The sequence below is a fragment of the Lithobates pipiens genome, unplaced genomic scaffold (assembly GCF_037356315.1).
Source record: "Lithobates pipiens isolate NorthernLeopardFrog02 unplaced genomic scaffold, aLitPip1_a1.2 Scaffold_16, whole genome shotgun sequence".
In the NCBI taxonomy this organism is placed as follows: Eukaryota; Metazoa; Chordata; class Amphibia; order Anura; family Ranidae; genus Lithobates; species Lithobates pipiens.
The window spans coordinates 549,566,833-549,580,245 of NW_027507748.1; the positions used below are offsets into that span (position 1 = coordinate 549,566,833).

The window sequence follows — 13,413 nt, forward strand, 5'->3', positions numbered from 1 at the left end:
TTCAAGGGTGCAACCAATGTATAATTTGCGGCTCTGCGGTGCATATGATGAACATACTCTGGAACTTTCGTCAATACCTGAAGACTCTTAAAATTGCTTTATATGCCTTGGAATAAATTAACGTATATGCTCAGTTTCTGGAACTAAGCGCATGACCTTTCCTTTCTGGAATAAATAAATATTTACCAACTGGCTCAGTTTCTAGAATCAAGTGTATAACCATCTTCAAATTTGGAGGATCAGCCAAAATATATTTGAATTACTCCATTTCCAAATATGATGGTTATGTTGCTGTACTATTACAGGAGATTATAGGTTCTATGAACGTGAGTAATATATGATTGAGAGAAGTGGGCATATGGTTTTTGCGCGTTTGGCATTATGAGGGAATTTTAAAATATTCTACATGAAATAAAGTATAGTGTATTTTTTGTCTTTGCTCCGTTACATTTGGTTTAGGAAATCCTCCCTACAGATTGATTGCCATACTCAGGTGCTCCAGTCTGAGGAAGGTCCCAATGTGAAGAAAACGGCAAGCAATTTCTGTACTATCCCCGCATTAAACTGTCCAATTGACTACTCTCATCGTTAAGCTGGAGTTAATTCCATAACTACATTGGTCATCTTTTGTAGCTTGCTAAATGGCTGCATCATACAGACTTAAAAATACAGAGATATATGGCCAAATCTGAATCTGATCAAGCTTTTGCAATGGAGTAAATAATCCAAAGTTGCATGTCCAGCCAGATTAACATTTCTTATGGAGCATCCTTTTTGCCTGTATTTTAGTTCTCTAGGTCAGGGGTCCCCAACCACCGGGCCGCGGCCCACTACCAGCCCTTGCCTCTCTGTGGCTGGCATGAAAGAGCCTGGCGGGCGGCGTGAGAACCGGGTGGATGGGAGGAGCGAGCGGACGGGCAAGCAGAGATGACATCTCTGCCCGTCCCACCATTCTTTTGCCCTTCACAGCCGGTGTTCTGTCAGCCTCTTCAATGTTGGAGGTGTCAGGAGAGCAGAGATGACATCTCTTAAAACCTACCCAGCATCACCGCTCTCCTGCCTCTGTGCTAAATGGACCAGTGCTGCCAATGCAACGACAATCCACATCTGGTGGCACTGGCAGGTGATGTGACAAGTAACAATCCACATCTAGTGGCATGGAAGTGTGGCAAGCTCTGGGCTCCCACTGATTCTCCATTATGGCAAGTTGAACCATTTCATTTATTATAACTATAATGTCATAGAAATAAAGTGCTTCAATCACCTTGACACCATATCAAGCATGGTGCCAGGATGATTGAAGCACTAACCTCAGCCGTTGAACTGACAAATTGCCCATGAGGGAGGGGAAGGAGAAGAACTTATACCACCAACCCTCACCCCTGGACCTTGGCACAATTTGCTTCCACGTAGCCGTTCCCTGGTGAAAGGTTGGGGTCCGCTGTTCTAGGTCATGGGCTTGTGAATAATAGATAGAGTATGCAAGTTTATGTAGCCCTAGCAACCAGATTCTACTTTGTTTGCACTGCAGTTTGGGAAAATCTGGTTAGCTATGGTGAATAAGAATTTAAAGCGGGACTGTACTGGGAAAAAAAAAAAAAAAAAACACATAACATTAAAAGCCAGCAGCTATAAATACTACAGCTGCTGACTTTTAATAAATGGACACTCACCTGTCCCGGGGCCCAGCGATGCCGGCAGCCGAGGCCGATCGATCGCTCGGCTCTCGGCTGCTGCTGCCACCATTCTAGGTGAGGGAATCAGGAAGTGAAGCGAATCGGCTTCACTTCCCGGTTCCCTACTGCGCATGCGCGAGTCGCGCAGCGCAATAGGAATTGTCCGCACTGTCTCTGGGACCCGTGTGTGTCCCAGCAGACAGCGCGGCAGGACAGGAAGAGGCATAGACTCCCACGGGAGTCTATGCCCGGAAGCGGGTGTAAATACCTGTCTTTGACAGGTATCTCCACCCCCCTCCCCCCTGAAAGGTGCCAATTGTGACACTGGAGGGGGGGGGGGGAGGGTTCCGATCAGTGGAAGTTCCACTTTAGGGTGGAACCCCACTTTAAAGCCATTTTATATGCCAGTGTAGCAAAACAGCTCAACAAAAATGCAGTTCAATAGAAATTCTGACTACCATTTGTACACAAGGATCTCTTCTCCCCCCCCCCCCCCAACCACAAAAAGTCAATTTGGACAATAGAATGGGTGCCTTGATGTCCTTTTATAATGTATAATTTATAATGTATGTATGTATGTATGTATGTATGTATGTATGTATGTATGTATGTATGTATGTATGTATGTATACATACAGACACTAATTTATACAAGAACAGCATTTTCCCTGAGGAGTTTACTGTTGGGAGTTCAAATCAGCAGCAATTACCTGATAAGATAAAGGCCATAAAACAAATTGCCCTGGCATATTGTGGAAACAGAAGGAGATACAGTAAGGAGTTGCCTCTAAATAGAGAAGAGAAAGTATTATCCAACCTCAAAGGACTGTAAGGTTCATTGATGCCTTGATCCCCCCCCCCCCCAGTCAGGAGAGCAGCTGATACACGAGTAGAGGAGAGCCAGTCAGACGCAAGAGAGGAAAAGCAGATCAACGGCTCTTCCCATTTACCACTTGCTCAGCCATGTCCAATCACGGCTGATCACGATGTAAAGAGCCTCCATCAGACTTGCAACACTACTGATCGCTACGATGTGCGCCCCCAGGGGCGTGCAAGAGCGGCGGTTCTGGGTGCCATCATATGACATCCACCGAGAGCGGGAGCAACACTGCCGCCAATGGAGCTCGGGGGGGGAGCCCCCCACCACGTGGAGCTCGGGGGGGGGGGGGGGGGGGGGGGAGCAAAACCTGCCTTGCCTTTAAGGAGCTTGAGTTAAAGCATGAACGGCAACAAAAAGATACCGAGGATCAAAACTAAGGAAATAGCGGCTTTCAAAAGGAAGAGGAGAAGTGGGAGCAATGGATCACTTATTCTGGAGCAGCAGCAGATAAGCTTCATGGATTTCACAGCATCTTTTAGTATACAACTGTTTGATGAAAACTGGTTGGAATAATTGTTCTTTCATCACCAGCCAAACAGGCTTGCTGCTGTTATCTTCCAGGCGGACTAACCCCCCCTCCCCCCGGCAGAAGCAGGGCGATCGAATCCTCCTGCCTCCCCCGGTAGACACACCGGGAAGAGGGGGGGGGGCAGGAGAAGCGGCTCCCCCACAGCCCCCAGGCGGACTAACCCCCCCCCGGCAGAAGCAGGGCGATCGAAACCTCCCCCCCTCCCCCGGTAGACACACCGGGAGGAGGGGACGGGAGAAGAGCCACCAAGCAGAGGCAGGCAACCTAACCTCCCCCCTGACGAGACCGGGAGAAGGAGGTGGGCGGGAGAAGCGGCTCCCTCCAGGAGACCGGAGCCGAGCAGATGAACCTCCCCCTCCACCATGCCAGGGGAGGGAGAAACGAGCAGATGTCCTCTCGTGGAGCCGGTGTCTTGTCATAGAACGTCCTCCATCCGATAGTGTCCGCTGCGTACTGCGCATGAGCAGTACACAGCAACACAGATTCCGAAAACTGCAGAGGATGAACCTGCGCCATGAGTCCAGGTTCTATCCCCACTATCCAAGTGGACATAGAGTAGGAATAAAAAAAATAGCCGAGCGCAACCCTATGTCCGCTTGGATGGTGGGGCTACCACCTCAATTTACCGTTCAGCTTCGGAGATTTTCCGAAGCTTCGTCTGCTTCGTACTGCGCATGCGCAGTACAGCCCGGACACTATACGGCAGAACACCGGACGAGACCCAACGTCCACGAGGAGGAGGCAGAGGTCGTCTAAGTAATGGAGACTGATCCTCCTGGTTCTCAGAGCTACAACAGCCAATAAGACCTTTAAGAACACACATGGAGATGGTCGACAACCCAAAGGGGAGACAGGTGAATTGTAAGTGAAACTGACCTATGGCAAACCGGATAAACTGTTGGAAATCCACTGCCACCGGAATGGGGGGGGGGGGGGGGGAATAAAAAAAAAAAAAAAAAAAAAAAAAAAAAGCGTCCCTAGATCTATAGACACTAGCCAGTCTCCTTGTTGGACCGACTGCTGGATTGTGAACAGTGTCTTCATTTTGAACCTTATCTGATGAAGTGGTTCAGATCTATGACACGCCTCCATGCACCGTTCTTTTGAATCATAAAGAGGGGAGTAAATCCCCATGCCTCACTGGCTGTCTGGGATGGGGATAGCAGCGCCTTGCTCCAAGAGTCTACGTTGGCCAATAGAATCTGTCTTTTTTCTTCTGAGGCCTGAAGAGATGAGGGAAAACACCCGAGTCTGGGAGCGCTGCTGAAGGTCCCGGCGTGGCCAGAAGAGACAGTTTTAATGGTCCAGAAGTCTTGGATTGAGGACATGGCGATAGAGAATACAAGCCCCCACCTGGCCTGTCTGAGCGGGCTCAATCTCAAAAAGACTTAGCCGGTTCCCTGTTGAATTGCTCTTGGCAGATTTTGAAGGAAGATTGCCTCGACCTTCAAGATTTGGAGCATTCACAGCCAGGCTTAGAAGTAGAAAGACAGATACCAATTTCAGCTTCAGGATGAGCCAACTCCTGGCCAATTCTTACGAGATGTTCCTAAGCATCTCATCCATGTTATCTGTCCAAACTGCCATAGCTTTTGACATTATGGCCAGGTCTAAGGCTGGCTTGCAGGCCATACCTGCTGTTAGGCAGACCCGTTTATGGTCAGAATCAATCCACCTATCCAAGGCATCCCTGAAAGAGACTGTCTTCCAGGGAAAGGGTCACATGTTTGACCAGCCTTATCACAGCTGCATCCACCAGAGGAGCGGATTTCAAATGCTTGACCTCTGCTTGTAAGGGGCAGCCACTGGAGCTTCCCAATTTAAAAAATAAATAAATAAATAAAAAAAAGTTTCTCTGATGGCTTTAACCAAGGGGAAGCAGAGCGAAATCAAAACCCCCACGCAGGGATCTTCCCCTTCCGAGTCACTATCCGAGGAAGCAGCAAATAGGTCCTGAAACAAAAAATAGGAGGAGCAAAGATTTATGGGAGTGGAGTCCTATAGGGTAGTAGTAGAGGTGGGGCTAAATCCACACATATGCTGCCATGGAGTCTGTTAGGAAATTACATTTTCTGGTGGAGTTCTGTACACCATCTGTGTGTAGACAATTTCTCCATGTAGCCTTATGATGGGAGACAACAAACCACCTGTCCCCACGCCCTCTCTTGAGTGAACAAGAGAGGGAGTGGGGAAATCAAGCTGCAGATCTGTAAGGAACACAGCTGCTGGTGGCCATTGTCAGGTTTGGCTGGAATCCCACCATCAGTGACTGCTTTCATGCGAGACTGGAGTCCTGCTGCTAGTGACTCTTGCCAAGTGCGTCCCGAACCCTGCTGCTGGAGACCAGGACCCTGATGCTCGTGACCGATGAGCAGCATCTCCAAGAAACCCAGAGACAGACATACGGTCATTCAGATACGGACTAGGAAATTTAAAATCTATGCCCTGGGAGGGTAGGAGGTAAACACCATGCGAGGCCAACCCTCCCACTGCTTTCATTTAAGAGAAGGAAAGCCTACTTCACTTTTTTTTTTCCAGTTGAACAACCCTTCTTCCCTGTCCATTAAACTGAACTGAGTATGCATGAGCATAGAGATCTAGTGAGTCAGCCTGGGTTTGGGAAGAGTTTATCCCCTCAGAAGAGGACTTCCTTTCCTATTGGGACTGTTGATATCACGTCAAGGGCCCCACCATTGTCAGCCAATACTTACTCCACCTACCACTGACCAGTGAGGAGAGAGACAGTTTAACGGTTCAAAAATAGCCTTTATTCACTAGTCATATATTGCTAGATTGAACAATATTTAGCAAAATTTATCTTTGGGTCAATATATTGTTTTATTGCCTTACTAATTGGGTTTCGCTCATGTTTAAGTTCAAATAAATTCTTTGAAGTACTCCAAAAGGTGTGTCAGTAAGTGCTGGGTAAGCAAGTTGTGTCATGTCCAGGTAGGTATACAGACACAATATCCAGTGGCTCCCCGGAGGGCCAAAATGTACCAGAACAATATGTTGTTGCATCAGTTGGCAGAGGCATACGGCTACAGATTTTGTTTATATTCAGAAGAATATGCACCTTTGATAGTTTTTTTTTCTCTTTTTCTTGTCAGATTTTATAAAATAAAAAAAGGACTTAAAAAAGTATAGGACTTTTAGTGTTCATAACACTCCTGCCCAAATGCAAATGGACTGCAAAATAAACAAAAAAGACTACTTAATATGTAGTCTACTTGTAGCAATCTGTTACTACTTAACGTTTTCATCAAAGTCAGAGCCCAATGAATGGCCATTAACAGCCAAAATCAGAAGCAGGGTAATAAATTAAGGTAGAACTGTGTTTATTTTCTGTGTTCATCTTTAAAATGCCACAATGGAACATGCAGAGTGAAAGAAAACTTCTCATTCAGCATTGATACAAGAACTTTTCTCCTGGATTTCCAGTCATGTGAACTTCCACGTTATGCAGGATTCCTCAAGCAGAGCAGAAAAGTTGAATTAGTGGTCAGGCTTTATAGCTGTATTGGTTTCTATGGTAGAAAAATCACTTGAGAATGACGTTATGACTACTGTGGAATTTATTACACATGTCCAAAGTGGGAGTTTGCCACGTTTCATCAGGGGCAGGAACTGAGCTTAGGGAAGGGGAAGCAAGATGGAATAAAGATAGGACTGGATTCATATAAAAGGGGAAATGAAGTGAAACAACTTTGCTGAAGTAGCAATATTCAATTTAGTGCATTTATATGTATAACCTCTTTACAAAACCTGTTAAATTAGGCCTTCACTGTTGTGCTATAGCTTTAATAACAAAATAAAAAGTATATACCGAGTTTGTGTGCCCTAAAATGAATTTAAAAAACATGGTGCATCATCTCTTGTGTTTGTGTGCACAAAAATAAATGGAAGTGTAATTTTTACTGAAAATTATAGGATTTGATAATCTGTGGCACAAATATCGTGGGGGGGGAAATCGGACCTACCATAATTTTTATCTACAGGGCCTCAGCTTTTAGAATTTCTAATAGAGGGTTTTGAGTAGTCTTTAGTTAAAATATAATGAGCACTTAAAATAGCTTTTTTTTTTTTTTTTTTTTTTTTTTTTAAGAGAAAAAAAAAAAAAATAATAAGTCAGATACACCTTGCCCATGCAGGTAACAGCAGCCAGCTATCCAGCCCTTCTGGCTGTACAGAAGTCTGACCAACATAACTGGGAAGTGATGTCACTGCTCCTCCTGGTCAGCAACACCAGTCATTCCAGTGCTGCATGCAGACGAGCAAAAAGCAGCAAGGGAGCGCTGGTAGGGAAAAAGGAGGTCAGGGAGATCCCTTTGCCGGGAACACCATCATTTTGTCCTGCACGGGCAAAGTAACAGTGTCTTTAAAGCGACTTCATTTTTTAAAAATGTAAAAACCTGGCCTAATAGACACCAAAAGATGCCGATTAGAATCCGTCCAAGTAAGAAAAGCATATTCTGTGCCACTCTACAACCTACTTTCACTTTAGTCAACAGAACCCGACATTTGTAGTGCCCGATGAGGCTCAAACATGACAGCATTACTGATTAGATATTTAACAAAAACAGCAGATATAGATTATAATAAAAAAAAAAAAAACCCCCACACACAACCTATATTAATAAACCTAATCATCAGGCCTTACCTTTGTGGTCTAGTAAGGCTGCGCAGCACCAATGAGGACATCCCATAAAGGATCTTCATATCTGCATTAGAAACAAGGCAAATAGAAGCTTAAAAAGGTTATTTTAGTAAAAACAGAATGCTGACCAAAATAATTGTATTTTATTTATTTTTTTAAATCTGAGAAAATACATTTTATTGTTGAAGCAAGTAGGTAAACCCATACACAGATATTTGGGTTATATGCATGTCAGTTACAGACTGCCATCACAGTACAGTTTACAGTGCATACCTGGAGTCTCCAAACATGTGCATCATGTTGGCAAGTCTAACTCAAGCAAAGGACAACTTCCACATGTATGTCCTACCCCATAATCACCTTCCATACAAGTTGTGGTTGTGGGGGGGGGGGGGGGTAGCCCACTCACGGGGACTCCAACCATTCTTGCCATAATTTTGGTAAATTTGTTCGGCATCTTGTGCCAATGTGTGCGTCAAGTATCATGTTAATCTCCTGAACCCATTGTTGGGATGTGGGGGGCGTAAGGGGAGATCAAATAGATCACAATTAAATTTCCTGGCCCAATATAGCAGCCATTTTCACTTAGGGGGTGTACTCATTTTTTGTTGCCAGCGTTTTAGACATTAATGGCTGTGTTACGTTATTTTGAGGGAACAGCAAATTATACAAGCTATAAACTCACCAATTTACAGTGTAGCAAAGTATAATTTCTTCAGTGTTGTCACATGAAAAGATATAAAAATCATTTACAAAAATGAGGGGTGTACTCACTTTTGTGAGATACTGTATATGGGCAACAAATCCAGCGATTTAAAAAAAAAAAAAAAAAAAAAAAAAAACCCCACACTCACTCAGTCCATGTCCACTGTTTGCCATGCATAGCAGAACTTGTTTATCAACTCTATCCCTTGTGGCTCAAATTTTGTCATGCTGTTTTGACGTTTTAATTGTAGAGTTTGTTAAATATAGCATTGAAAGCCTTTTGTTATATTTAATATAAAATTAACCAAATAAAATAAAAATAAATCTAAAATAAAAGCCTGGGCATTAGATTTTTGTTAATATAAAACTCATCAAGCACAGTGCTGCTGAATATATTGCAATACAGACCTTGCAATAATGTAATGACATGCCACTGTCCTGTCACTATAAGCTCAGGGCAACTGAGCTTTCAAAAAGGCAGGTCCTTGATGCCCAGGGCTCATAGAAATTGGGTAGAACACTGGTCACCATTAAAACTGGAATAGCAGCTGGTGTTGAACAGTTACTGTGGTGGCAGCTCTGGATATAGGTTGAGTATTGCATTTTTTTTTTTTTTTTTTTTTTTTTTTTATATATTAAAGTGGAAGTAAACCCTTTTTTTTTACTTGTACCTACAGGCAAGCCTATAGTAAGGCTTACCTGTAGGTACAGTGAATATATCCTAAATCTTCATGGTTTAGTAGATCGTCACACTGCATGCATTCTGAAGTGACGGCATACCCATGCGGTCCCTTCAGAGACCTGTGCCACTGCGCAGGAGTGATGCCATTGCAGAGTGACCCAATGCCCAGAGGATGCAAACCTGGAAGGAAGACTGGGTGAAGATGGAAGCACCTGTCAGCGCAGTAATGAAAAGAAGATTGTGACAGTTTGGCCCAAATTATTCAAAAAATTAACACAAACCTGGAGTTAGACTTTAAAGTGGAAGTTTTAAACAGAAAATTAAGTCCTGCAGGTATAACTATGTAAAACATTAATAAGTGTCTATACAGTTTAAAATCCAGTAATTACGCTGCCCCCCACCCTGCTCTGCACATGCTCAGTTGCGCTCTATTTTTAGGCATTGCGTTTGTAGAGGCCGCTCTGTGGATAGCCTTAAAGTGGAGATAAACCCCCCATCTTTTACAGCCAAAGAAGCTGCTTCTGTTTCAACTACAACTGATGCTGCACATGTGATCAGTTATAACTATATTTATATTTGATGGTTTGACAGTTTGAGGACACAATGTGTAACCAACGGCTGCAGTAAGCGGCGGAGGGCACTGGAGTGCCTCTGCCGCCACGATAAAAGTGATTTTGCTGTGAATCCATTGCAGAGACCACTTATCTGAAAGCCGCCCGCCCAAGAGGATAATGGCGTTATGGCAGCTAGCTAGTGCCATAACAACGATTTTCTTCTTCTAAGTGCTAACTTATAACGACAGTGGGCAGCCGGTAAGTGGTTAATGTGACATGTACGTTCCTAGTTAAAGAACGTTTTTGTTTTTTAAATCAAGTAATGGATCACGTTCCACTTTAACAGGGTGACAACACGATTTGTTCTGTAATGAACTTGCACGGCAGTACTATTACCAGAGGACAGGTGCACATGTAGTTTTAAATATACTTTAGTTAAAGGGATAAACAAAAATGAAAAGGTTCAACTCCAGCTAAAACCCTTCATGCAGTTAAAGTGAGGGAATATAAAAAAGAAAATCCTGCAAACTACCCTAAACAAGCCCTAAGATACAAATTGGCATTAGATGTGTTTAAAAAAAAAAAAAAACATGTGCGAGGCAGGGTTCATACTGGTGCGACAAACGCTCTGACATTGGGAGCTCATGTCGCATGACGTGTGAAAATCAATGTTTCCCTATTGGAGCCACAAGTCAGTCCGACACAAGCCCATTGAATATCATAGAAGTCAGATCGCCGTCTTGCCCGATTTGACCTTGGCATACGACTCGTGCTCCAATGAACTTGAGGGGGAGCGCCACTCCAAATTTAAAAAAAAAAAAAAAAAAAAAAAAAAAGGCATGGGTTCCCCCTCCAAGAGCATACCAGGCCCTTCAGTCTGATATAGGTTTAAAGGGGAACCCCCTACGCCGAAAAACAGCATGGGCCCCCCCCAAAATTCGTAGCAGACCTTTATCCGAGCATGCAGCCCGGCTGGTCAGGAAAGGGGGTGGGGACAAGCGAGCGCACCCCCCCCCCCCCCCCTGGACCGTACCAGGCCATATGCCCTCAACATTGGGTGCTTTAAGGCAGGGGGGCGCACTGCGGTCTCCCCCCCCATGTAATGAAGACAAGGGCCTCTTATCAAAAACCCTGGCCGTTGGTTGTAGGGGTCTGCCCCCAGATCCTGGCACCCCACCCTATGAGAAAGAAGGAAAGATTTTTATAGTAATTAGGCAGCTCCGGAGGCCTCTTCCAACTTCTCCGACCTCTTCTCCGCTATCTTCTGCTAGTGTTGGCCAGGTCTTCTCTGTCTTCTTCCGATGTTGACACAATGCTCTCCAGTTGTAATGCCATGTGTGCAACGACTTATATAGGCAAGGGGCGTGGTCACCAGGTGATGTCATCCATTGACACCGCCCCTTAGGGCATGATATGATGTCATAAGGGGCGGGGTCACCACCCCATCATGCCATGCACACGGCATTACATCGGGAAAGAGCATTGGGTCAACATTGGAAGAAGACCGGAGGGAAGAAGGATGGAGAAGACCGTGCCAACACTAGCAAAAGAGCGGGCAAAAAGAGCCCGGCAGAAGACACCGGAGAAGTCTGAAGAGACCACCAGAGCTGCCAAATAAAATTACTTTAAAAACCTTTCTAGTTTTTCCCCCCCCATACTCACTCATTCACAGGGTGGGGGCTGGGATCTGGGGGCTCCCGGATTCCTATAGGCCCACTGCAGACCCCGACAACCAATGGCCAGGGCTGTGGGGGGGAAGAGGCAATTGTCCTCAACATGGGGACAAGGTGCTTTGGGGTAGGGGGGACCACAGGGCACCCCCCTGCCCCAAATCACCCACCCCACATGTTGAGGGCATGCAGCCTGGTATGGTTTAGGAGGGGGGCCGCTCTCATCCCCACCCCCCTTAATGAACGGCCAAGGGTCTGGTATGGGCACACATTGGGCTCTCCATAACTGTGGACTTGAGGTTTGCCGGGTGTCCATGGTCATGGAGAGCCTAGCGTGCACCTGCAGTGCCGCTGCTTAAAGACATTCAGCCGACGTATATAGTCGTGCAGCAGTCAGGAAGCGGTTAATTAGAAGAAGGAACATCAGGCTACTCACATTTTGATGGTGCTTAAAGTGCACCAGACTATAAAAATACATAAAAAGTAGTAAAACTCCTCTTCCAGGTGGCTTTAAATCCTATGTATGCCAGTAGTCTTCTCGGAGATGCCTTGTAAACAAAGCATTTCCCCATTCTGCCTAGTGTCATGACAGAGATCACTGCTCTGTCATGTGTGTTGAAGTCAATCCCCCCGTTAGACTCACTTCCTAGGACACGCAACCCCTTCATCAGCCCCTAGTGGTTAACCCCTTCACTGCCAGTGTCATTTACACAGTAATCAGTGCATTTAAGCAAAAAAATGCTTTTCCCAAAGTGGTGGCTCTTTTTTGTTAGCGCAAAAAATAAAAACCGCAGAGGCAATCACTTTTGGGATTATTGCACGCATGGAACGTTAACATCTGAGGATTTGAAAAATTACTGGAGGACAGTGTTTGACACGTTTTATTTTTCTCACTGTGAACTTGCTCGATTTACAAATTTTTGCTGTACCATATTTTATATTTGTTTTTCTTGTACATATAGTATTTATGTTATTGTAATAGCAATCTTTTAGCATTAATGCTATTATCACACCGTTACAGTGATGGCTTGGACTATTATCCTTATCTTATCTCTACAGCTTTCTCGGCACACCCAAAGCACTATACCCGGATAACACTTCAAAACTAGGTTATGAAGATTAGTCTGCAGTTCACAAAATTAGTTTACAATTTATAATTCACAGCGAGAGTTATATTGTGGTTAGAGCAAGTGCTATTTAACCAGTTCCTGACCAGCTGCCGCAGTTTTACTGTGGCAGAATGGCATGGGTGGGCGAAACATTACTTTACTGAGGGCACGACAATCGGACTTGTATCAGAACCTATCAGTGTCCAGGCCAATGATTTCTGGCCTGGACCTGCTGAATGAAATACTTCCCCCAGTCTGCGGATAGATAGTGACACAGTACTTTAAAAATTAGCTGATCCATGCATTTTCCATTTGAAAGTTTTGTATTGTTGATTGGAAGACCCTTGCACTTCAACTGTATGTCTAATATCTTTCAATAAATCGTTATGGATAAAAATAAAAAAATGAAATACTTCCCCTACCTGTAAGTGTAAACACAGGCAAGGGGAAGTGATGTGAGACAGACAGACACAGAACATCCAAAGTGAGTTGCACCAACACTACACTGACACAGTACACATACATTCCACTCTCCTGATTGTGCCCCCCCCCCCCCCCCGTTAACTCTTCACTTCCTGTCACTGTGTCACCCAGCGCAGCGTTCAGATTTTTCTTTGATCACTGTACTGGTGTCATTTATGACACTAATCAGCATCAAGTCTAGAGACCCCCCCTAATAAAGGTTTAACCCCTTGATCACCCCGTCACCAGTGATCACCATATTAATGTCACGGGTGACGTTGGTTGATTTTTAAGTGTCAGGGCCATACATTACCTAATAAAAAGTGTTCCCGGCAGGTGATATCAGTTTTAACATCAGTTAGGGTCTACGTTGCCCCAGGCAGCGTCAGATTAGTGCCAGTAGCACTACCACTCAGGCACGCGCCACACACCTCCTTTAGTACTAGTGTCTGAACTAGAGGTTAACTGATATGGGTTTTTCTCTGGCCA

General features: G+C 44.8%; 1 protein-coding gene across 2 annotated transcripts in view; it reads right to left on the minus strand.

Annotated features, from left to right (window-relative positions):
* Positions 1-13,413, minus strand: part of SUOX (sulfite oxidase) — a 48,883-nt gene that overhangs the window by 15,642 nt on the left and 19,828 nt on the right. For both annotated transcript variants that reach the window (XM_077483420.1, XM_077483421.1), the window contains exon 2: positions 7,746-7,806. In XM_077483420.1, coding sequence (XP_077339546.1) covers positions 7,746-7,804 — 59 coding nt within the window. In that variant the 5' untranslated portion in view covers positions 7,805-7,806. The remainder of the gene's footprint in view (positions 1-7,745; positions 7,807-13,413) is intronic.